The following is a 26,890-nucleotide window of genomic DNA, read 5'->3' as shown; positions in this document are numbered from 1 at the left end:
TGCCCCTAGGGATGTGGCGCATGTTCTAGGGGCAGGGCGCACGTTCTGGGGACGGGGCGTGCTGCGCGCAGGGGCGGGACACGTGTTTTGGGGGCGGGGTGCACTGTGCAGGGGTGGGGCATGCGTTTGGGGGCGGGGGTGCCGTGCGCAGGGGCGGGACGTGTGTTTTGGTGTGGGACATGCCGCGCACAGGGGCGGGGCGGGCAGCCGTGATGGCGCCCCTGGGATCGTGCCGCACGGGGCGCCCCGCCCCCACCACCCCCTATCTTCCTACGCCCCTGATTGCTCAGATTACAGTGGTACCTTGAGTTACATACGCCTCAGGTTACAAACCCTTCAGGTTACAAACTCCGCTAACCTGGAAGAGTTACCTCGAGTTGAGAACTTTGCCCCAGGATGAGAACGGAAATTGTGTGCCGGCGGCACAGCGGCAGCAAGAGGCCCCATTAACGAAAGCACGCCTCTAGTTAAGAACAGTTTCAGGTTAAGAACGGACCTCCAGAACCAATTAAGTTCGCAACTAGAGGTACCACTGTATATGAAAGAGTGCCCTTCCCCACATTTCAAAGTAAGGCACATAATATCACATGCAATCATGGTTTGTTGTTGTTTTTATGTATTTCCCTTTTATGTTTTTGACCATCAAAGCATGACACTTTTTAAATATAATTGGTGTTAATTCGCAAGTGTTTACTGATTTCAGGTCCTTGGGATGGATGGGTTATATTTATTTATTCATTCATTCCATTTGTACCTAGGAAATTCAAGGCAGTATACATAGCTCCCTCTCCTTTCCAATGTTATTCATTACAACAATCCTGCAAAGTAGGCAAGGCTGAGAGCTAAGGTTGCCCAGTGAGTTTCATGGAAATTTGAACCCGAGTCTTCTCAGTCCTAGCCTGGCACCTTAACCATTGCACTCCACTGCCTCTACAAAAACAATAGGAAAACAATGCTTTGAAATACCAGTTTCACATTGTTTAATATTTTAATGCCATTTTATCTTTGTTTTCTACCTGTCCTTCACACCTCCTCTGATTTCTTCATTCCTGAATGGTTCAACAAGAAAGAGAAACCATTCAACTACTGATAAAAGTGCCCTTTAAAAATTGGATCGGTTTTTCTGTTTTTTTTGTGTAAACAGCAATATGTAGTGACTAAGGATTATTGTAGTGACTAAGGACTATTTTCATATCAATGTTTTTTTTTTTTTTACTGCATCTTGTTAACTCTGCCTTCCCTTTTTCCTTATACACTACAGTGCCATATTTAATTCCTCGGCTCTATCAAACCCAGAGTTTATATACTTGTGAATACAAACATGAAAAAACATGAGAGGGGTAAGTTGTGATTTTGTTTTGGTATCTTTTTTCTTGTTTGTAATAGTTGTTATACACTGAACTTTGAAGTGTATAATGGTTGTTATGCACTGGACTTTGAAGACGCTCAAACTCAGGAGGCAAGGGAGAAAGGGAAGGCACGCTTGGCAAATTCACACCGTGATCAACTCCCGCCCGGAAACCAATGTCCCCACTGTGGAAGGACGTGGGGATCCAGAATTGGCCTCCACAGTCACTTACAGACTCATTGTTAAAACCATGTTTATGGAAGACAATCTTACTCGGATATGAGTGATCGCCAAAGAAGAAGAAGTATACACTGAATAATTGAAAAAGAAGAAGAAAATAAAAAATATAAACATGAGGCATGGTAAGTGTAAAGAACTGTATACAGTACTTGCTCTGCATTGGAAAGGAAAAGTCAATGTTATGCTGATATTTTGTCTACTTTGTATTTGTAACCCTCGTTATGTTAAGTATAATGTGAACGCCTAAATGTGTATTGATGAAAAGGTTTAAGATGGGGTTTTTCCACAGAGCTATATTAAAGCCAAGGAGAGCACTCTGGGCTCTTGCTGAGTTGATAATTAACTGATTGTTGTTCTCTGGTAGCTAACCTGTGAGTGTTGTAACCTTAGATCAGGCACCCCCAAACAGCGGCCCTCCATATGTTTTGGCCTACAACTCCCATGATCCCTAGCCAGTGGTCAGGGATGATGGGGATTGTAGTCCAAAACATCTGGAGGGCCGAAGTTTGGGGGTGCCTGCCTTAGATCATGTGGTGAAGGTATTGGGTTGCATATCTCCATTTTAAAGGGAGTTGCCTTCATGTCTTTTGTCTCAGGGCTCTGTGAAGCAAGGACATGTAAAAGACCCTCGCTGACTGACTGAGAGAAAACAGCTCCAGGCTAAAAATAGTTGCAGGAAGAGATAGACCTCTGCTTCTAGGTCTGTGGGAATTATTTCCCATTTTGTAAGATGCTGAGCCTCTACTAGACAGCGCAAGACATTGTATGGATATTTTGGTCGTATCATTTGATGTTTCTGTTTTGTTTTGAAGAGTTCTGCTAGTCAAATTTGAACAATATTTTTATTAGACTTCTTTCCTTCCTTCCTCAAACTTGGTGGATCAGGGAGATGCTGTGGAAATAGTGTATGTAAGGGGTTTATAAGCAGAGGTTGGATGGTCTACTGCCATGCATGCTTTAGCTGAGATTCCTGCATAGCAGGGGTTTAGATTAGATGACTCTTGGGGTTCCTTCCAACTCTACAATTCCCTTCCCTTCCTTCCTTCCTTCCTTCCTCTTTCAACATTCCCTCTCTTTTCCTTTCTGTTTCCTTTTCTCCTTTATCCCTTCTCTACATCTCTACCCTTTTCTATTCTCTTTTTCTTTTCTTTTTGGTCTGTATTTTTATTTACGTTAATCTTTAAATTTTGATTAAAAAGAGAGATAACAGTAAGAATAATTTGAGACAAGCTGCTTTATAAAGTTCACCTGAAAAATCTTTGTAAAAGTGCCTACAGACGAATAAAGTACAGTTCCTCAACAAGCATACCTGCATGAGACATGGGCTTGCACACACACAATTCCCACATTTACACTTGTGTCAATCTTCTCACTTAGCCTCCTTGCAGGGCATCCCTTGCCCATCGGGACCACAAAGGATTATCACTGGGACCATAAAACTTAGGTGCTATGCTAGTCTTTGCGACCAGGAGTTTTGGAGCTGTAGTCCAAAAATCCCGGAGAGCACAAGCTTGGCGAAAGACAAGCTGTGTTGAAAACTGAAGAGTGGCCTTTTAAACCAGATACCAGATTTTCCATGGGTTTCTCTAATGCATTCCTCTATGTAAATAAAAGGCTTCCTAGACCAAAGTGTTAGCATTCACTTTTGTGAAATGATCTTTTACAGCAGGGCTTTGATGTTTACCTTTGAATATTAATGCAAAGCCACACAGATTTTATTATAGGGCTGGGGGAGATGTTTATGGAAAAGCTTATACAGTGTTTTGATAGCACTCGAGTAGGAAGAAGCAAATTGAATACAGAACGGAGGGGAGGGAAAAAAATCTCCCTTGATTGGTTCATTGTCAGTTTTTCTGTTGATGCTCAGTCTATTGCCAGCTGGAGCCCGGATTATCGCAACATGAGGCACAACAGGGTGATGCAATTAGTGTGAGGGAAGCTGTTACTTTCAACAGATGATCTTTCAGTGCGGGAGTCTGTTAATTCAAATGGCAGCGAGTGAACAGGATCCAGCCTCGACAGTGGCACTGTCTGCCATGTATTTATTGTGCTTCATCTATAGGCAAAATGGTTTGGCAACTGCATGTGAAATGAGAAAACATTCACATAGAATTGCAGTTGGCAGACTGGATATGTTCATTCTAAGTCTACAGGGGGCAATCTCAGACCCTCCAAGCGTCCCTAATTTCCGGGGACACTCCCAGATTTATAGAAGCCGTCCCAGTTTCCGATTTGATCCCAGAATGTCCCTCTTTTTCTTAAGAAGCCCCTATTTTCATTGGAGAAATGCTGGAGGGTATGGAGTTATGTGACCCCCCCCCCAATCCAAGGAGATAAGTAACCCTTAGAAGACATCTGAAGGCAGCCTTGTTTAGGGAAGTTTATTAATGTTTAATATTTTATCTTGTTTTATATACAGTATTTTGGAAGCCGCCCAGAGTGGCTGGGGTAACCCAATCAGATGGTTGGGGTATAAATATTATTGTTGTTGTTGAATAGGATGTCCCTATTTGTATGGGGAAAATTTGGAGGGTATGCCATTGGGTGTACACTGGGGCCTAGAGATCTCAGGTGAAGATCCAAAAACCTGGGTTAATTTCAGATCATTCAGGGGATCAGATAATTCTGGATCAGATTAAGGGAATCTGCCCATTGCCAGTTAGTTGGTCATTGCCAAAAACTGCTTTTGTGTGGTAGGCTTTATTGGGATCATATGGATTATTTCCCATTTATATGATGTGGAACATCGCCCAGTAGCACAGAACTTCCCCCAGAGTTGCTTATGGGGAAGTCCATGGGATAAGGGTATGTGATAAGCAATACCTGCCTGCTACATCAATGCCTGCTGCTGGAACTTGTAAATGAGGCCTAGTTCCTTGTGTATTGCAATTGGAAATTACAGTCCACTGTATAATAAATCTTCCAAGGTACCATTTAAAGGTAAAGGTAAAGGGACCCCTGACCATTAGGTCCAGTCGTGGACGACTCTGGGGTTACGGCGCTCATCTCACTTTACTGCCCGAGGGAACTGGCGTACAGCTTCCGGATCATGTGGCCAGCATGACTAAGCCGCTTCTGGCGAACCAGAGCAGCACACGGAAATGCCGTTTACCTTCCCACTGGAGCGGTACCTATTTATCTCCTTGCACTTTGATGTGCTTTCGAACTGCTAGGTTGGCAGGAGCAGGGACCGAGCAATGGGAGCTCACACCATCGTGGGGATTCGAACTGCCAACCTTCTGATCGGCAAGCCCTAGGCTCTGTGGTTTAACCCACAGTGCCACCTGTGTCCCTAAGGTACTATTTACTACATGATAATGTGTGTTACTGCAGTGTGGATGACTTGCAGTTTGATAATAAGCAGCCCATTCAACAGCAGGTACTTTTGAGCCAACAAAAATGTATTTGGCCAGTGTTGTTGTTTTTTTATTAAAGAAATTACATCTGGTCAGTTGGTATACAGGATCCTAGATGGCCAGTTTGTAAAGCCCTATTTGGTTATAACAGTTCTGCTGGCAAAAACACTTTTTATTAGCTTCAGTTCAGAAAGCCAAAAACATTACAAAAATCTAATTGGTTTTACTTGGGAAAACCCTCAGAACCTGCTGCACTTAAAATCTCTTAGCAAATGCTCTACCTCTCTCTCTCTCACACACACACACACACACAAAATAAGCAATAACAACACAGCAAATTCCTCTTATAAAGAACCCCCCACTGTAAGTATATTAAAAGGTATTAACTGATATGAAGGCAATATATTATTTTGACATTCTTTGATGCACATAATCAACAGCATTGAGTTGACTGATAGGATTTCCCAAATGTCCCCCACTGTGATGTCTAAAAACCGTTCGGTGAATAGCTTTCAAAATCGCAATAAACATTAAGCGGAATCCTCATTGCGCACAGGAGAACATGGTAACAAGCCTCCTTGCCAATGCAGGCCACTAATACATGTATGAATTTGCCTTCCCCACTAGACCTTGCTTATTCCCTTCAATGGAGAGGAATCTCCCTGTGGAAAGAGATGAGAATATGTGGAACTGCTGAAGAGAATAGGAAGCCCAGGCTGAGCTTTGCACCAGAAGTCCTTGGCCTCACTTAGCCGGATGAATGGGAGGGAGCCCAAATTTACCATCAAAAGATGCCCCTTTCCACAAGACCACTAAGTACAAAGTCTAAACTTATCTAAATGTACCACAAGGATGTGCTCTCAGCAATAGAGAAGAACAGCAAAGACCAGTCCTATGATGGTATATCATGCTTGCACCAAATGCAAGCCCCAGAGTAAGGAGGTTTCTTTGAATTCCACCAATACCCACAGCTTAATAGTAGCACTGGGATTCCAACAAGGAGACACTTGATCTATTTTTTTTTTTAGGGGAATGGCCCTCACTAATTTCCAATAAGGTGTATTTGGCTTCAACTTCAGACCCTCCTCATGTCAGATCCCGCTGTTTGCTGAAGCCTCCTAGGTATTCACTATTCAGAAGCAAAGAGTAGGACCCAAACTGTATTCATCTACTCAAGGCTAACTTTCCAAATTGATTTCAATGGGACTTAACTGCAGTCCAAAGCGTTAGCAATGTTTTTGATCATATGCAAATTTATACAGATGAACGGTGCATATTTATGCAGGAGTTAATCACACTGGTTTTGATGGTGTTTACTCTCAGGTAAGTGCACGCAGGATTGCAGTCTCAATAGGCAAATGAATTTACCGTATTGATTAAATGCACATTTGCCTGCCAATCCTAAACACACTTAACAGAGAGCAAGTCCCGCTGACCTCAGTGGGACTTGCGTCTCAGCAGACATGCACAGATAAATTGTACTGTTAGCATCTATATGACAACCTTCATTTCATGTGCTTTAACTTGTCCCAGGTGGTAAGTTACAAACAGAAAGAACTAAGAAAATTAAAGGGTTGGTGGCAAAATAAGAGTTTAGCATATTCACAAATGGAAAAGGCTGTGAATCAAATAAATGGGGGGGGGATACATAAATACTTTACTCAGACTTGCAGTTTAATAATAAGCAGCCCATTCAACAGCAGGTACTTTTGAGCCAACAAAAATGTATTTGGCCAGTGTTTTGTTTTTTGTTTTTAAAGAAATTACATCTGGTCAGTTGGTATACAACAGGGGTGACCAACTCCCAAGAGACTGTGATCTACTCACAGAGTTTAAAACTGGCAGTGATCTACCCCCTTTTGGGGGGTTCAGGTCAAAGTTGTTGAGCTTTTTTTTAACGAAGGAAAGCCCTGTTTTTTGGGGTTCATGTAAAAGTTGTTGAGCTTCTTTAGTTAGGAAGGAAGAGATATTGAGCTTTATTTTTTTAGGAAGGAAAGCCCTGTTTTTGGTGGTTCAGGTCATTTTAGGGGTGCAGGGCAAAGTTGTTGATGTTTTTGGGGGGAGCCAAAAATTTTCAGCATCTCTGGGGGGGACTCACTGATCTACCGGTGATCTACCACAGACATCCAGTGATCTACCAGTAGATCACGATCTACCTGTTGAACATGCCTGGTATACAAGATCCTAGATGGTTAGTTTGTAAAGCCCTATTTGGTTATAACAGTTCTGCAGTTCGACTTTCATCCATTTGAGTATCGGTTCTCGTACAAAAACACTTTCCTGCCTTGCAGGAACGGAATACACCTTCTCTGCAATTCCAACCAGGGAAGGTGTTGACTAGAGAGAGATGGAAATGAAATCTAAATTGTTCCTTGCCTACCCTTTCACCTGGTGGGCCAGGGGGTCCGTCATTGCCAGCCGTGCCCTGGAAAAGAGCAAATCATTCAGAGATGAAACACACGCCTTTCATTAAGAGGAAGAGCTAGAAGTGAAATTGGTTCCTCGATTCGCTCAAGTTACCTTGGGGCCAGGTTTCCCAGTTGGGCCTCTTGGGCCTCTTGACCCACGTGGTCCCTGTTGAGTCACAAAAGATATGCAATTGGTTATTTTTTATTCTCGTGTGCTACAGCGGCAAAGGATATAAAGGCAACCTTCTGAATATGGCCAGGATAGCAATTAATATGGAAATGCATGAGATAACATTAAAGCGGAGGTGCAGGAAAAATGCATAGTACGTACAGTTGGTCCTCGCTGTCCCCTTGGGCCAGGTTTTCCGTGCAAGCCCTGCAAACAAAGTTCACACAAATTAATCTTATCATTCGTTGGAGGGCTGTTTTCGTTTTTTGGGTTGAGAAGGTAGTTCTGCTGCTTCAAAAGGGCACAACAGAACTCTACTACAGCTGCAGGATCAAAAGCTACACAGGGCACCTGACGACTTGCCTTGCATTTTAAGTTTTCATAAATAGCTTCTTTAAATATTTATCTCTCTTCTTAAAGGGCAGAATTACAAGTCGTAAGGGAAACATTCGGCAACCCAGGTTTGTCTTGCAATGCTAACATGGGAGCAGGGAGCATTCGCAGGGGAGGTTGGGTATATTGCAGCGAGTGTTTAACCCTTCCCCTACTCTCCTGCAAACCCCCACCCACCCACCCCCACCCGCCGCCTGAGCACTATTGGGGCAACAGGAGGAGCAGCAGGGTGAGGTGAAGGAGTTTAACTCTTTCTCTCCTTGCCATAGGCCCAGGAAAACCACATCTTAGAAGCTGCTGTTTGCTAGTTGTAAATCTATTCACTGCAGTAATCAATTGGAGGGGGGGAGTATAGTAAGGAAGCTTGTGAGAATGCTGGAAATACAATTGTCTCTCATCAGTTTCAGATTTAAACTGGTGAATCTGCACGGCTGTTTTTCTGCTTCATAAAATGTAGTGGTCGGCAGAGTAATGATATACATTACTTCAGTTTTACTTAATGGCACACTAAGCTGCCATCAAGCACAATTTCCAAGCCATCCTTTCCCCTTTGATAACTTCATCACATTTCAACCACAAGTGATCAGCCACGTCCAGTTGAGCTTTATAGATAGTGATGCAGTGACCTTCTGGAGCTTGCAGACTCTGCATTATAAATTCCGCCCACCAGCTTCAAATAAACAAAGCAGCTATGTCTTGACTTTCTACATCCATTTAAATATGTATTATTCGGCATCCTTGCTGTTGATTTGCCGCTTCAACCACAAATTGTTTTGGGGTGGTTTTGTTTTGTATATGAAAAAGAGTACTGGGGAATTAGAATGCATAGAAGATGCCAGAGAAATCCCCCCCCCCCCCCGAGGGGATAGATTGCAGTCTAGCTGGATAATTCACAGAATATAGGGAGAACGCTCTTGTTTTCTCCCTTCCTCCCTGTTATGTACTGAGCTGAATCCTAGAACAATAGGATTCAGAATCAGCGGGAGCTACCCAATCCAACTCCAGGTGGAAGTGAATCCTCAACCTGATTGGCCTGTAGGAGCAGCCAATCAGGCTGCAGGCAGAAGTCAATCCACAATATAATTGGCCCACAGGTGTAGCCCTGAAGTAGCCAATCACGCAAGGCCCATTGTGTAAATAATGTATATAAGCAGACGGTTTGGGGGAAAGAGCCATTCGTCTTCTCTTCTCCTCCTTGATGACTATGAGCTGAATAAAGAGCATGAAATTCACTCTTGACTCCGAGTATATTTCACTGGCGACGAAGGTGGGATCCTGCTGAGCTGACCGCCACCACGCACTGCACCGCAGCACCGCCACCTGCTGCACCGCTGCATCGCACCGTGCATCCAGGCTTCAGCTCCAGGACCCAAGGAACCCAGAATGGCAACCGACAGCAGCTTCTCGCCATTCAAACCAGCATCAGGAGACTGGGAAGGGTACGCCGCTCGTTTCAACTTCCTCCTGCAAGCGAAAGAAGTCACCAACGATGCCATGAAGAGGGCAACATTCTTCAGCGTCTGTGGAGAGGAGACGTTTGAAATCGCCCGGGCTCTCCTTGCACCTAGAGATGTCGCTACCGTCTCTTACAAAACAATAATGGAACGGCTGAAGGAGCACTTCTCACCACAGCCCTCGGTGGTAGCTTGCCGAAATGCCTTCTACGCAAAGCGGCAAGCCCCGGGGGAAACCATAACTGGGTTTGTGACCTCCCTCCGCCAAGCCGCCCGGTTATGCAACTTCTCAGAATTGGAGAACATGCTTCGTGACCGCCTCGTCGGTGGCCTGAGGGACGAGATGTTGCAACGACGCCTCTACGCCAAAAAAGACCTCACGTTCCAGATTGCTCTGGAGGAAGCCCTGGCAACCGAAGCCGCCGAGAGGTCAACGCAAGAGGCACGACCGGCCCCGCCATCCCAACCGAGGGTCTACCACGAAGACCTCACCGACGAATCCGAATCTGACAGGGAGGAAGTACACCGAGTACAGCGGCGCACTCAAGCAGCACACACACCACAGCAGCCTCGACGAGAAGGAGGGAACTGTGCAAGCTGCGGGGAGAACCACGAGAGGAGGACCTGTCGTTTCCACAACGCAGAGTGCAGGCAGTGCAGAAAATTGGGACACATCGCCCGGGTGTGTCGGGCTCGACTCACCTGTCGACAAGCATCAGATGACCGACCCAGGAGCCCCAGGTCACACGGCACCATGCACCAAGGCAACTCGACGGAGATCACGGACTACCAGGTATTCCAGTTGCCCCATCCCAGCACAGAGAAAATTTATATAGAGGTACAGATAGAGGGAGCCCCATGCCGCATGGAGCTGGACACGGGTTCAACTCTATCCATAATCTCGGCCCGAACATTAAGGGAACTGTGCCCTAATGGGGGTCCCAAACTAAGGCCGGCCCCATTCACCCTCCGGGACTTCCAGAAACGTAAGGTCCCTACAATGGGGGTGGGGACCTTCAGGGTGCAATATCGAGGGCGAAAGCAACAATTGGACTTGCTGGTAGTTAAGGGCCCCTACGTTAGCTTACTGGGAGTGGCATGGTTTGGACCTCTGGGGCTAGCCGTTACCGGGGTGAACCGCACTAGCTTACAAGTGGACGTGGACGCCATATGCAAAGAGTTTCCAGGGGTTTTCGATGGGGCATTGGGACGATATACAGGACCCCCCATTGCCCTACAGCTAGACCCCGCTGTACGACCCATCAGGCACAAGGCCCGCCGGGTCCCGTTCGCCCTGAAACCCCGCATAGACGAGGAATTGGACCGGCTCGTGGAGCAAGGAGTGCTGGAGCCGGTGCCCAACGCCCCCTGGGAAACTCCAATTGTCACACCCGTCAAGCCTAACGGTTCGGTCCGCATCTGTGCAGACTACAAATGCACCATAAACAAGGCTCTCACGGCCCATGCATACCCAGTGCCAGTGGTCAGCCATGTCCTCGCCACCCTGGCTGGGTCAAAAATCTTTGGCAAACTGGACTTGGCCCAAGCGTATCAACAGTTGCCTGTGGACGAAGCCACAGCAGAGGCTCAGACGATTGTGACGCACAGAGGGGCATTCAGAGTAAAGCGGCTGCAATTTGGCGTTAGCGTGGCACCAGGCATATTCCAGAATCTAATGGACTCTCTCCTTAAAGGGATTCCTGGCGTCACCCCCTTCTTCGATGATGTACTGATCGCCGGGCCCACACCAGAGGAATTTGAGGACCGCCTCCGCTCCGTCCTGCACCGTTTCCAGACGGCGGGCCTCAAGGTGAAGCGGGAAAAGTGTTTACTGGGAGTGCCGCAGGTGGACTTTCTGGGATTTAAGGTGGACGCAGAAGGGGTCCATCCAACCGGTGACAAGGTACGGGCCATTTGTGAGGCCCCAGCGCCCAAGAGCAAGCCCGAACTTCAGTCATTCTTGGGACTATTGAACTTTTACCATGCCTTCCTTCCCCATAAGGCAGCGGTAGCGGAGCCCCTACACAGACTCCTAGATAAAAGGGCCCCTTGGGTGTGGGGCCAGCGACAAAGGGCCGCATTCCAGGCAGTCAAGGACTTGCTCGTCTCGAACTCGGTCTTGGCACACTTCGACGAGAGGCTGCCAGTGGTGCTGGCATGCGACGCCTCTCCCTATGGCATCGGCGCTGTCCTGGGACACCAACTCCCGGATGGAAGAGAGGTGCCGGTGGCATACTTCTCCCAGACGCTTGCTGCAGCCGAACGAAACTACTCACAGATTGACAAGGAGGGTCTGGCAATCGTGAAGGGCATAAAAAAATTCCATGATTTCTTGTACGGGCGGCCCTTTACCATAGTGACTGACCACAAGCCGTTGCTTGGCCTGTTTGCTCCTGAGAAGCAGACCCCCCAAGTGTTGTCTCCACGTGTCCTCAGGTGGTCAATTTTCCTTGCCGGCTACCAGTATGCACTAATCCACCGCCCTGGGAAGGCGATGGGCCACGCAGACGCCCTCAGCAGGCTACCACTACCAGAAACAGGCCCCGACCCAGCGCCTGCGCAAGAGGTTATGACCCTGGAGCTGCTTCCCGACCGACCCATTCAGGCACAAGAAGTTGCGCACCATTCCACAAAAGATAGGGTCATCTCCCGGGTCCTGGACTGGGTGTGGCGAGGATGGCCCAGCAGCAGCCCCGGGCCAGAATTCGCTGGCTACACAAACCGCAAACATGAACTGTCGGCCCACAAGGGGTGCCTGTTATGGGGAAGCAGGGTTGTTGTTCCCCAGCCCCTCCGCAAAAGGGTCCTCACAGCCCTACACGAGACACACCCAGGGGTAGTGAGGATGAAGGCCCTTGCCAGGAGTTATGTGTGGTGGCCGGGGATTGACAGAGAGATAGAGGCCTGGGTCCAACACTGCCAGACCTGCCAAGAATCCCGCCCGGATCCCCCAAGGGCCCCAGTCCAGCCCTGGGAGTCCGCCCGACATCCATGGTCACGCTTGCACGTGGACTTCGCTGGCCCCTTCCAGGGGAAAACATTCTTCATAGTGGTGGATTCCTACACCAAATGGCTGGAGGTCGCACTGGTACCATCCACTTCTACGGCGGCGGCCATCCGGGTACTACGTAAGCTGTTTGCGACCCACGGGCTCCCTGACACCCTCGTCTCGGACAATGGAACCGCATTCACGTCAGAGGAGTTCCAGACCTTCACAGCGCAGAACGCCATCCGCCACATCCACTCAGCACCATTCCACCCTGCCACCAATGGCCAAGCGGAGCGCATGGTGCGGACCACCAAGGACAGCCTCCGCCGCATGACACAAGGGGACTGGGAATACCGCCTTGCCGCATTTCTTCTAGCACAGCACAGCACCCCAAGCACAACGACGGGCCGGAGCCCAGCTGAATTACTAATGGGCCGGCGCCTTGCAACTAGACTGGACCGACTTCACCCCGACAGAGCTCAGGATGAGGTAGTGGTGGGGAAAGGCAGGAACCCCCGGACATTTGTGGCCCAGGACCCAGTGTATGCAAAGAATTTTGGGGCAGGCCCAGCATGGGTACCCGCCACAGTCACCAAGGTGACCGGTCCCGTGTCGTACGAGGTACTAACGGAAGGGGGGCAATGTTGGCGCCGCCACTGCGACCAGCTACGGCGACGATTCCCAGGAGGAACCCGGGAGGAGAGCGGGACAGAGGGGTCCCAAGGGGACAGCAGGGCAGTGAGGCCTGTAGAGCGAGAGGGGTGGGCAGGGGAAGCAGAAGCAGTAGGCACAGAGGGGCGCCCCGAGGCTGGAAGGACACCGGAACCAGAGCTACAACCTAGTGGTTCAGTGGCGCCAGACCAGACAGCCCTGGCACAGCCAGCAGCCTCGGAACACGAGCCAGAACCAGAACCCCTGACCAAGGAACACCCCAGGCCACAACGCACACGGAGGCGGCCAGCAGACCTTGGGGACTACGAATGCAACTTCCCGGGCAGGACTGGAACTTAGAGGGGAGGGGTGTTATGTACTGAGCTGAATCCTAGAACAATAGGATTCAGAATCAGCGGGAGCTACCCAATCCAACTCCAGGTGGAAGTGAATCCTCAACCTGATTGGCCTGCTGGAGCAGCCAATCAGGCGGCTGGCAGAAGTGAATCTGCTACCTGATTGGCCTGTAGGAGCAGCCAATCAGGCTGCAGGCAGAAGTCAATCCACAATATAATTGGCCCACAGGTGTAGCCCTGAAGTAGCCAATCACGCAAGGCCCATTGTGTAAATAATGTATATAAGCAGACGGTTTGGGGAAAAGAGCCATTCGTCTTCTCTTCTCCTCCTTGATGACTATGAGCTGAATAAAGAGCATGAAATTCACTCTTGACTCCGAGTATATTTCACTCCCCCACTGTATACTTTCTTACCAGCCCCAGATGCTTAAGGGAGAAGGTGATGGCAGCCCACCCGGTGCACATGATCCCAAGTTCAAGTGCCTCCGGTGAAACTGTCAAAGCTTTTTTTATTTCCTCCTTTACTTATACTTTCCCATCAGACAATGGGCTGCTTCCCAGATGTCTATTCATCATTAGATGACTGCTACATCGAGTGGGGACTTGATTGAGTGACGGCGATCATCACAGATATAACGACACCTTCATTTTGCTTCCCTGTCACTTCAGACGTAATGCTTTTTCAACTGAGCCAGGGCCAAACCGGATGTGGAAATAAATGCATCTTTGCATTAGCTGCATTTTTTATATTTTAAAAATAAAATAAAATAGGATGAGCTGGTGTCTGGGATTGGCTAGATGAGGAAGAGTGGTGGAGGCCAAGAGCCCCCAGGGGAGGCACAGAAGATGATGGCTTAGATCAGGCATCCCCAAACTTCGGCCCTCCAGATGTTTTGGACTACAATTCCCATCATCGCTGACCACTGGTCCTGTTAGCTAGGAATCATGGGAGTTGTAGGCCAAAACATCTGGAGGGCCACAGGCTCCAATGGAGACAACAGAGGGGAGCCAGCCCCTACATCTCTCCTGCAGCTCCGTCATGACAGTTTCTCTGCCGACGGTTCTCTGGCCCCACTTGCTCCTAGAATGCGAAGGATTGATACACATTGCCAAGCAATGAGCCAGACAAGCACAGAGAGAGGCTCCTGGGGCTTGCCTTGGCAGAAGATTACAGGGGAGGAGCCCTGGCTCAGAAAACTAGAGAGCAAAGGAGGGGCTGCAAGCCAGTTCAAACAACTTCATTAGGGGGCTTTGCCTTTCATTGAATCATAGAACTGTAGAGCTGGAAGGGACCCTGAGGATCATGTAATCCAACCCCCTGCAATGCAGGACTATGCAGTTGACCCATGCAGGGACTGACCCTGCAACCTTGGCATTATCAGCACCATGCTCTAACCCAGGCATCCCCAAACTGCGGCCCTCCAGATGTTTTGGCCTACAACTCCCATGATCCCTAGGTAACCGGACCAGTGGTCAGGGATGATGGGAATTTGCAGTCCAAAACATCTGGAGGGCCGAAGTTTGGAGATGCCTGCTCTAACCAGTACCCCCCCTTCCTTAATAATGAAACTAACTGCAAGTTAGCCTCATGTCTCTCTCTTTCTCTCTCTCTCTCTGGGATTTCACCAAAAGCAAATACCAGCTTCATAGGAGGGGCTTTCAACAAGGGAAGAACGTGTTAAACTGCTGCTACATGTTTGCTGTGATCCTCATATGATCTGCAGCCTCCAGATGATATTATTTTCATTTTTTAAAAAAAATTTCCTTGTTAAATATGAAGAAATATTTAAAGACATGTATTTTGACCCTCAGATTACATCTTATTTACCTGCCATCGGGGAAACATAGAAAAAATATATCCAATGACATATGTCCAGCAGCTTGTAGCTACATCTCACTGTTGCACTGAACACTTGCGAGTAACAGAATTAATGGGGAGCCACTGCTGCTATGGAGCTGCACATTGTTTTGATAATGGGAAGCTGGTGAATAGATTTCCTTGTGGGAAAATTACTATTTAATCTTGCTGAGCAACAGCCTTCTTATTCTTTATTTCTTTTGGTTGCTATCAAGAATGTACCATGTTCTTATTGCATTAGCAGTTAAATTCCCAATCCTGCCTGTCTTTTGAATTCACTTAGCAATGAGTTCCACATATTAATAAAACACGTTAAGAAGAATACTATATCATACCCTTGCGCCTTTCTCTCCGTTGGAACCCGGAAATCCAGGGAACCCAGTTGAGCCCTGTAAGGGGGGGAGGACACACAGTTATATGGTTTACTCAAAGCCTACTTAGATATTTAATAAACTTCTAAGTTACTTTATATATTAAACATCTGTATCCTTCAAAGCCAACATAAATCATGCAATAACAATAACTTGGTGTGTGGCCCACAAAACCATTTCTACAACACAGATCATAACTAACTCCTAAAGTCCATGGTGAAAAATTGAGTCTTTCAGGCCCACGCCAAGGAATCGGCCTTGCCTGGTCTCACTCAGAACCATATTCCATAATTGTACGATCAACAGAGAAAAGGCCTGTTTCTGCATGCCCACTAACCAGAAAGAATAGCAGCAGATGAATCATTGACACACCGTGAATTATAATAGTTTATGAAATATTTTTCCTAGACACCACACAAAACAACAACATGAAAGCTACATAGTGCATTGCAATATAACACATTATACTATTCAGTTGAAGCAATTGATGTGGAAACGGTTATTAATAGATGGCGGTCTGGTAGCTTACCAAAATGCTTCATGTCCGGAATGCATTAAAACATCAAGAGTGGTACAATTAAAAACAACAACAACACCCCAAGCAACCTTAAAACAAGCAGAGGGTGGGATTCATTGCTGTGCCCTTCCAATCTTTCCATCTGCCCAAGAGTTTCAGCTTGCCAGATGGAACGACCATTCTTCTCTCCTCTCCCAACTTCTGTGGGTGAGGGGAATGAGAAGGGGACAGGGTCTGTTGCACTGGTGGAAGTCCTTGAGCAGGGCTTCTACTGATAGGAATCGTTAAGTCAATCTTGCCCCAAGTCACTGGGTGATATCTAGCTGAGGTCCCCCTCCAGAAGAATGAACTTCTGCTAGCACCACACAACTTCTTTCCATCCTCTGTGCATCATCGAAATCTGCTTCGGAGAGTTGAGATACCCTCTGGAGCAGGTTTGGGGATGGGTCATAGGAGTGAAAGTTCAATTCCCTAAGTTGAGTTCCAGTCACACATTATATATCACACATTATCAAGTGGAAACAAGACCTACAGAATTCTCAAAAACGTCAAAAACATGTCCATTACAATCATGTTGTCACCAGTCTGTAAAGTTGATGTGTTTAATCAGAGAAAAATCACTGTCCATATTTACTAAAGGTTGGAAACTCCTTATAGACTGTTTGCATGAAAAATAAAATGAACCTATGGTATCTGGGTTTGAGGATCAAAGGAAATATTCATGTACAGAAAGTGGAGTTGTTGGGTGTTATCTTGGTGTAGATGTTTTGAATAATTTTCTATATATAGCTGATCAGTGATGAATCTGAAGTTCTCTTTTTTTCTTTCTTCTTTTTTGTTTTCCTTTTCCTATTTCTGGTTTGTGTTTTTATTTAGATTAGTTTTCTTTATTTTTGATAAAAAGATATTAAATATATTATATTAACCCTTCTCTAATTTCTTTCAAACTTTAATAAAATTTATTGGAGGCAGAGAAAACAAGCATGTTGTCATCAGTCTGAGCAATGTGGACAAAATATCAAATAGAGAGCAGGTGCTCCACAGAAAGGAGCTTTTAGAACAAATAGCACCATTTTAACCATAAAAGAAAATGAGTTTCCAGTGATTGAGTAAGAGTTGTATCCAATGATGGTTCTAATCAAAGCAGACCTGATGAAATTAATGGATATGACTAACTTGCATACAATGATTTCAATGGGTCTACACTGAGTAGAAAACTCAGTTGGCTGCTATTACCCTAAGTCCATAAATCCATTATGTCAGTTCATACATGTATGTCTGTATGTTCAAGTGCACACACGTATAAAATAAAGAAGACATTCAATTTTTTCTGGGTTTTGGATTAGTTTTAGATGCACAAACCAGGCCTGATTTTCCAGTAATTTGCAAACAGTGTCCATAACAATAGTGGACATCAAATATATATTTATTTTCAGGTGAAGGCAGAAGAAAGTCTGTTTGAAAATAATGACAATTTCATAAGGAAAAATGTTTCCAATGTCTCATTTCAGTAATTGTTGAAACAGCCCCTTCAACAAAAAAGGCTACTAGATTAAGCTTGTAGAAATACTAAGAAATAATTGTAAGCAATTTATTTTCTGAATGACCGTATGAGATAATACTTGCTGGGTGATAATAATTGGGTTTTGGCATGGAAGAATAGGAAGACTGATAAAGAATATTTGTGATCTGACATTAACCTGCAGTATTCTACTCCTAGGAGATATTTTGTTACTGCTGCAAAAGAGTTTACGTTATCCAATTTCCATGGGCAATTGAGGAAAAGGACATTAACAACCAACATAATCATTGCAAATATCTCTGTCTATATATCTGCATTTGTCCATCATCACACAGTAGTTCACATGGCTGCCAACAGATGGCGATGTGACCTGCAGCATGATGAGTGCCACTGAATGGGCAGCCTAGGTAAACTGAAGAGAAGCAGCGAAAACAGGCTCCTCTGCCTGTCAGTCTTGGGACACCTGCCCCCAGGGTTCAGATCCCCAGGCTACCTGCCACCACTACTGGATACCACCCTTCTGCTTGACCGGCCTGGGGATCTGCTGTTGCCACTGCTCCTGCTGATTAGGATGAAGAGTTGGCCCAGGAGGCAGGAGGGGCAGCATGGGAAGGAAGAAGGTGCCCAGTACTGACAGCTACCCTGAGATACCCTGAGATCCTAAGCGGCCCTGCAACTATTACTACAATTCTAATATACTTCTTCTCCCTGGGTGTGTGCTTTTTCTTGGGGGGGGGGGGCTTCTAATTCTTTATGATGAATTTCCGAGCCCAGACCTGTTTGGCTATAGGAGCCAACCGAGTGTGACCTATAATCATGTTGGTGGTGGCGGATAAACTGGGGTGGGTTATATTCAGATCAGTTCAGTAGCTACACTAACAAGTATGGGATGGGGCCCATTGACTAATCTATCACACAAGCCTTGAAGCTTTACCAGAGGTGTAGAAGGCAATAACATGCACTCAAGACATTTGACTAGTGAAAAGCTTTTACCCCCTTAATCTTAAGTACAGTGGTACCTTGTGTTGAGTACCTAATCCGTTCCAGCGTGCCGTTCGCACCCTGAAAAGTACTCAACCCGAGTGGTGCTTCAGCGCATGCACAAAGTGTGTGCATGTGCACACGGCAGAACCTGGAAGTAAACACTTCTGGGTCCGCCGAGTACGCAACACGAAAGTACGCAACCCGCAGCGTTCTCAACCCGAGGTATGACTGTATCGGGACTACTGTATATTAGGGCTGAGAAATTAAAATATTGGTGGTTTTCCTCCAGGGAGAAGTTAAATCAATACCTGAACAATGGAATGATTTCACAAAACTCAGGAGGGGGGATAGATGAATTTGCTTCCAGTGAGATGGGTGTGCCCTTAGATGTAATAGTGGCATCTTCCTTCCTTCATTATTGTTTGGTGTTAGTGGGGGCCAAAAGGTTAAAGGTAAAGGACCCCTGGACAGTTAAGTCCAGTCAAAGGCAACTATGGGGTTGTGGCACTCATCTCACTTTCAGGCTGAGGGAGCCGGCGTTTGTCCACAGACAGCTTTCTGGGTCATGTGGCCAGCATGACTAAAATGCTTCTGGCCACAATGGAACACCATGGTGGAAACCACAGCACACGGAAATGCCATTTACCTTCCCGCCGCAGTGGTGCTTTCGAACTGCTAGGTTGGCAGGAGCTGGGACAGAGCAACGGGAGCTCACCCTGTCGCGGGGATTCGAACCACCCAACTTCTGATTGGCAAGCCCAAGGGGCTCAGTGGTTTAGACCACAGCGCCACCCACGTCCCATGCCTTAGTGGGGGCAATACCACAGGCAGCAACACTCCTTCTCTCTCAACAGCCATTGTTTTCTTCCTCAGAATTCTCTATATGCAGCATCACTGGACTGCCATACACACGTAAAAGCAATTGCTGCTCCCCCCCCCATTCCAAGCATTCTGGGGGGAAAGCATTCTGGGAAATATGAAATGGCTCTAGAGTGATGAGGGCAACAGGAGAAGGTGTGGTTTTGAGCATACAGGACCATCATGGTTATGTCGGGCATCATTGTCAAATGTCACCAGGATGGCAGCCAACTTGCCAGGGCCATTGTTTCTGAGCTTTTGCTTCTACTGCTATTCTTACGCTAATGGCGGGTGACCGATGGACTGCAACCTAAGTGGCACAGCTCTGGCAGTTCAGCCACTCAGTAGAGCAGAGCCAGAAGATTGAATGGTCCTGCAGCCATCCTTCTAACCCAATGCCAACACACTGTTGAAATAATTTAAACCTGAATATTGCTTGCAAACTAATTCCATTTTTAGTATAGCGAGGACTCAGCTTAGCAAAATTCATGCCAACATCTCTGTTTTGTGAGGGGGAGGCCACACATTTTCTTTGACGTTTGTGCATGTCATTTGTGTTCATGCTTCCGAATAAAGTAAGATCTCTTTGATCTTAAGAAATTTCCAAATAGAGTTTTGAAGCGTTGACAGACAAGGGAGAGAGATGGGGATAGAGAGCGAGAGAGAGAGACTGCAATCTCAGACGTTTAGATTAAAAGGCAGGTGCATCAAAGACCTACTTCTGAAGATGAATATTCTTGATGAACACTTTCCTTAGCAGTAACCCTATATCACATTAGCACAGAGTGTTTACTTGGGGGGGGGGGACGCCTTGGAGTTCACCCAGGTTGAAATGAAAAAAAGCAAGCAAAATAAGCACAGACTCCCAACATTTTAAAGAGCTAAGAGAAATCAATGTTACTTTGCAATTTAAAGTAATACTTTTCTAAAAATGTACTGACAATGATACCTTAAACAATGTAAACACATTTGGGGGGGGGGGAGAGACACCTAGATAGTTGTTCAAGGTGTTAATCCCAGAAGATGACAGGCTTTTTTTCACATGCATTGCACTGTCAGAGAAGTTATACAGTTTCCTTGTTAACCAGAAATTGGGAGCAACAATAGAAATGCATATTCCCTTTCTGCAGGTAATGCTACCCTTTATCAAGGATATGGATCCAGCCATGGTTTCAGACTTTTCGCCTATTTCAATGGGGCTTGTACTGGAGAACATCCTGTAGGACTGTGCCCCAAGTAAACACAAAAAACTCTCCTGGGTTTAACAGATCAATACCACATCCAAAGTTGCACAGAAGGGCTGAGTCTGATAGGCTATTCCAAGCTCTGGGGAGTCATCCTGGAAGCATTTAACATGTGGAGAACTTACATCAAAAATGTTTGCCTGTACTGTATCGTCTTTCCAGGGCTGACGTGATATTGTGACTTAGCTGCTAAATAATTGTTGGATTCCCCTAAAGGGAAAAATTAGGCTGCTCATTCTGATTTTAAGGGTTTCGTGTGTGCATGCTCCACAGATCACTTCCATAAGAACTAGAACAGTGCATAAAATCCACTATGAACACGGTGATTAAGGTTCTCTGCTTTCTTTTTAAAATAATAATATAATAATTTGATGTATGATAGCGTACATTCACGGGCCAGAGGAGTAACATTTACTATGGCTGAGCATCACTTTGTACCTCATTGTATCAGTGCATCATATAATACTTAATGCTCTGTGCTTTCCTTTTCTAGATGTGTAAATTACACAAAGTTATAACCCAGAAAACAAAAAAGATGCCCAGCGAAGGGGACCAACGAACCAGAATGACATTTTTAAAAATCTGATCATTTGACAAGCAATGATCCAGATGCATGGGGAGCGTTACGTATATCATTGCAAATGCTTTTTGAGTAGTTGTATGAGTGAACACGGTTGATATTTAGAGCACTCACCACCCATCAAGTTGTAAGTTATTCATTTGCATGGCCATTGCGGCCGATAGAGGAAGCTGTCAAATCTGAGATCCATATCTGTTTGAATGTCTTAGGCTACCAAAACGATCATCACAATTAGGGCATCAAAACTGAATTATATCATTGAACCAGACTCGCAATTTTGTCAGGAAAATGCAAATAACCTTTGGATTTCTAGTACTGTAGTAACAAGTGACTATCCAAGCATTTGCTTCAAACTAACGTTCCAAGTAAGACAAAAACAAACAAACCCTAGAATATCCGGCTAACCAAAGCTGTACATTTTTCAACACGAGAGCAAATTCACCTTTGGACCTTGTCTTCCTGGATATCCTGGTAGTCCGGGAACACCAAGTTTACCCTGTAAGTTAAAAAGAAGTTGAATGCATTTCTCAATTGTTTCCTGATGGCTACCACTCTGTTTATGTTCCATTTCCCTCAGAAGGATCATGTAGTTTGTAAAGTTATAAAGAAACCCCTTGTGTGGATGTAGGCTTTTTAAGAAATCATATTCACACACACACACACACACACTTCAGATATATATATCCATGTACAGAGATTCTTCCAAATCTCAAGACTTTTCCCCATCCCCTCCATGGGGTCCCATTTTAAACATTTATTACTACATATTCTTCGAAACGCCAACTTTTATACCAATCCATATTATCCATAATAATTGTTACACTACAAGTAAAATCAAAATCCTGCTAATGTTTCCATCTGCTTACAGTGGTCTCCTAAATAACTTTCCCATTCTTTTATAAAGTTTTTTGTGTGTGTGGATGTAGTTTTTAATGCTCCAGGTGCCTGGAGGTGGTTGGAGGATGGATGGCGGCTAACAGATTGAGGTTGAATCCTGACAAGACAGAAGTACTGTTTCTGGGGGACAGGAGGCAGGCAGGTGTGGAGGACTCCCTGGTCCTAAATGGGGTGAATGAAGGACCAGGTGCGCAGCCTGGGAGTCATTCTGGACTCACAGCTGTCCATGGAGGTGCAGGTCAATTCTGTGTCCAGGGCAGCTGTCTATCAGCTCCATCTGGTACGCAGGCTGAGACCCTACCTGCCTGCAGACTGTCTCGTAGAGTGGTGCATGCTCTAGTTATCTCCCACTTAGACTACTGCAATGCACTCTATGTGGGGCTACCTTTGAAGGTAACCCAGAAACTACAACTAATCCAGAATGTGGCAGCTAGACTGGTGACTGGGAGCAGCCGCCAAGACCACATAACACCGGTCTTGAAAGATCTACATTGGCTCCCAGTACATTTCCGAGCACAATTCAAACTGTTGGTGCTGACCTTTAAAGCCCTAAATGACCTCGGTCCAGTATACCCGAAGGAGCGTCTCCACCCCCATCGTTCTGCCCGGACACTGAGGTCCAGTGCTGAGGGCCTTCTGGCGGTTCCCTTGTTGCGAGAAGCCAAGTTGCAGGGAACCAGTCAGAGGGCCTTCTCGGTAGTGGCACCCACCCTGTGGAACGCCCTCCCATCAGATGTCAAAGAGAAAAACAGCTACCAGATTTTTAGAAGACATCTGAAGGCAGCCCTGTTTAGGGAGGCTTTTAATCTTTAATCAATTATTTTATTCTTCTGTTAGAAACCGCCCAGAGTGGCTTGGGAAACCCAGCCAGATGGGCGGGTTATAAATAATATAATATATTATTATTATTATTATTATTATTATTATTATTATTATTATTCTGTCACTAAAGTATGATGTGCCTCATCGTTTCCAGGGCTTTAAGCAAGGTCTGGCTGTGTAAACCGTTCTCCTGAATGCTCTTTAGCTACATAAACATCTCCTTAGCGACACATTTCATGTGTAGCTCATAAACATCTCTTTAGCTACACATTTCAACTATACCTTCTTGAGTTTGTTAGATAACCCAGTTGACAAACACCTATATACTAAAGCTACTGTTTGACATAAATAATCATCATCTGGCATTTTCATTTGTGCAGGGGGAGAGCAGAGCCACCAACCATTGTGAACCTTGCTAGTTTTGCCTCCCCATACTGGGTGGGGAGGATGCCTGTAAATGTCACACTTCCTTAGACCTTTACTTCTGCTCACAGTTTTTGGATCAATCCTATACTTGTCATGGTATTTCCCTGCTTTCAGCCCAGAATGAAGAAGCTCAACAGTTGAGTTTTTTGGGGGCGGAAATGTCGCTCATTTATTCTTGTTTTAATGGGATTGGAATTTAATTGGAATTCAGTGATGACATTCCAATTATGCTTCCATTCATCCATAATTGTAATATTGGCTTTCTTGATTCATGACCTTGTTAACAGCTGGGAAGATGTCTCACAACACTGTGGGGATCATTAATTCTGAAATAGCTCCCCACAGTTAAGCGAGGCTGAAAGGAACACTTTCTGGAATGAATGAAGTGACTTTTAAAGTATTTTTATGATAGCTTAAAAGGTCGCTAGCATCAAATCATAACTACAATGCTCTCCTTGCCCCCTCTTAGTCCATAAATTGTTCTTCCTCAAAGGAGCGTGTGTGCAAAACACAGGAAGAGTCACTGAGGGAGATCCCTTCAAAAGATCTTGACAAGCAAACTGGGCTTCAGACAGGCTGGCCAAGGAACTCAGCAGGAACATGGTTGAATGAAATATTATCTCAATAACTAGTTTTTGCAAGTGGAGAGGGGATATAATTTGTGGAATATGGACATTCTTGCCTAGTTGCATACATGGGATTCTTATTCAGAGGCACAATCCAACAAAGTTAATTAAGGAATGGTGGCCTTACTCTAGGCCCATATATGCATTATAGGTAAAGGTAAAGGTAACGGGACCCCTGACCATTAGGTCCAGTCGTGACCGACTCTGGGGTTGCAGCGCTCATCTCGCATTATTGGCCGAGGGAGCCGGCGTATAGCTTCCAGGTCATGTGGCCAGCATGACAAAGCCGCAAACCAGAGCAGCACATGGAAACGCCGTTTACCTTCCCGCTGTAGCGGTTCCTATTTATCTACTTGCATTTTGACGTGCTTCCGAACTGCTAGGTTGGCAGGAGCTGGGACCAAGCAATGGGAGCTCACCCCGTCACAGGGATTCGAACCGCCAACCTTCTGATCAGCAAGCCCTAGGCTCAGTGGTTTAACTCACAGCGCCACCTGGGTCCCATATGCATTATACTTGTGAGTAAATGCTGAGAGTAGGGATGAGGGCACTGGCTCCACCCATGTCAATGGGTGATCATTCAGTGGGGAACCTACTCTGCTTATAAAGGCTCCCTGCACAATACAGAACCCTAGAACTTTGGGAGGTTCCCTGTTGCAGACAGTCACCCTCCAATTTATGGAAGGTAACAGGGATGGCAGGACAGAACTTATTTACTTTTCCTCCCTGCATGTATGTTCTGCTTGCACATAATGCCTGAACAGGACAGAGTGCACACACACACATTATCTACTATAAAAGGGTGTGTATATTCAATATCCTGGGACCCAGGTGGCGCTGTGGGTTAAACCACTGAGCCTAGGGCTTGCTGATCAGAAGGTCGGCGGTTCGAATCCCTGTGACGGGGTGAGCTCCCGTTGCTTGGTCCCAGCTCCTGCCAACCTAGCAGTTCGAAAGCATCTCAAAATGCAAGTAGATAAATAGGAACCGCTACAGCGGGAAGGTAAACGGCGTTTCCATGTGCTGCTCTGGTTCGCCAGAAGCGGCTTTGTCATGCTGGCCACATGACCTGGAAGCTATACGCCGGCTCCCTCGGCCAATAATGCGAGATGAGCGCGCAACCCCAGAATCGGTCACGACTGGACCTAATGGTCAGGGGTCCCTTTACCTTTACCTTTTTATATTCAATATCACCTTTAGGCATGCATTAAAAATAATCTGCCTTCCTGCTCTGTATTTCAAAATATTACAAACAAAGACATGTAACTCCAACAGTAAGGTGGAGGCTGGAGGTTGGGGGCCGGGAAATGGTTCTTGCTTTAGGCTCTGCAATCCAATCCATTGCTATTTGGTAAAGCCTGCCCCTGCTCTGCCCTTTTCCTTATTTCACCTTATGTTTTCAGTGAAATAAATCACCGTCATCATTTATATGGTGCCTTCCAAATACTCAGACCACTTCAACTGCATTGTTACACTACTTTTTTTTACTTGTAAGCAGTATTGTTTATGCCTGAGGAGAAGACACAGTGGCTCTGAGTTCGTGGCTGAGAGAAGATTTAAAACTAGAGACTTCTCAATTCACTCTCCCCCCCCCCCCCCCCGGTGTAGCCCCAAACCTACAAAAGTGAAAGATGAGCTGAAATGTATTACAGACAGAGTGGAAAAGGTGTTCTTATAAAGCTTCAGTAAATCTTTAGGAAAAGATGTGTCTGGGATCTACACGCGTCCCACACGATAGTCCTACTCAGACACAACAAACACCGAAAGAAAAAGGGGGTCATTTGTAATTTGTTCATATGCTTTTTATGCAATATGTGAATTTGCAGCCTCTAAAACTACACCAAGATGATCTCATGATACCCCTCCCCCCAAAAAAACCTGTTGTATGATTGAGTGACTAACCTTTTCTCCAGCTTGACCAGCCCCACCTGGGTCTCCTGTTGGGCCAGAACGGCCTTTGGGACCTTCAGGGCCATCTTCTCCTCGTGGACCAAGAGGGCCAACTTCACCCTTTAAAAAAAATGAAGGATGTAAACCATGGATGTAAAAGCCAAATCACCTGTTTCTGCAAAAGGGATGCGAAAACTGCTGAAATTATTGGATTGGCCGTTGATGAAAACCTCAGGTCTGCCCCTATTCCTAATTTTAGCTAAACCTTGGCCTCAGTGTAGCTTTCTAAAACCAGTATTAAGGGGAGAACTGGTAGAAAACTTAAGCAGGCTGGATTCCGCCTGGCCTCCCTGTAATTTGAGCACCGAGTGTAACCAAAGGTCTAGTTGTTGCTTGTGGTTTAGCCACAAAAGCCGACAGTTTACAGTAACTAAAAGAACCCCATCTCTCATGGGGAAAGAAATCCACATTCAGATTTGCAACTTTTTCCCCGCTGTTGTTACGGCAGGCTTTTCATCTTCAGTTGCAACCTTGGCAAAGGGCTCTGCTGTATTGTTTCTGGTCACTACATTTTGCTACAAATTTTTAGTAATTACATCGTTATTGAAATTTGATGCAGTTTTTAATGTGCCCTGCCCTTTAACTGATTGGATTATAGTTAGACAAGTTAACTATATACATGCTATAAATATATTTAAAAAATATTGCTTGCTAGTATAACATTGTATCTGAGTTTTAGGGACTTTTGTGAACAGTGGAGACACACACAGGTTGATAAGGTTGAATAAAACCCTCTGGCTTTGTTGGATTCCATCCATTATTCCATTGTCTCAAACCCTTCTCAATAATCTTTTTTTTTGAAGTCCCATGCACTTTTGAAGACCAGGTCCAGTTTATTCATATGTGGTCTGGGCACATAACTTATCCACTT

The 26,890-nt window shown here is 45.8% G+C and overlaps 1 protein-coding gene across 2 annotated transcripts in view; it reads right to left on the bottom strand.

Moving 5' to 3' along the window:
* COL11A1 (collagen type XI alpha 1 chain) overlaps positions 1-26,890 on the bottom strand; it is a 248,703-nt gene that overhangs the window by 80,832 nt on the left and 140,981 nt on the right. For both annotated transcript variants that reach the window (XM_035122972.3, XM_035122973.3), the window contains 6 exons: positions 25,972-26,079; positions 21,741-21,794; positions 15,558-15,611; positions 7,684-7,728; positions 7,465-7,518; positions 7,325-7,369 (listed from right to left, as the gene is read on the bottom strand). In XM_035122972.3, coding sequence (XP_034978863.3) covers positions 7,325-7,369; positions 7,465-7,518; positions 7,684-7,728; positions 15,558-15,611; positions 21,741-21,794; positions 25,972-26,079 — 360 coding nt within the window. The remainder of the gene's footprint in view (positions 1-7,324; positions 7,370-7,464; positions 7,519-7,683; positions 7,729-15,557; positions 15,612-21,740; positions 21,795-25,971; positions 26,080-26,890) is intronic.

This window comes from Zootoca vivipara, chromosome 7 (genome assembly GCF_965207765.1).
Source record: "Zootoca vivipara chromosome 7, rZooViv2.hap1.1, whole genome shotgun sequence".
Lineage (NCBI taxonomy): Eukaryota > Metazoa > Chordata > Lepidosauria > Squamata > Lacertidae > Zootoca > Zootoca vivipara.
This window is presented reverse-complemented; position numbering and strand designations above follow the sequence as displayed.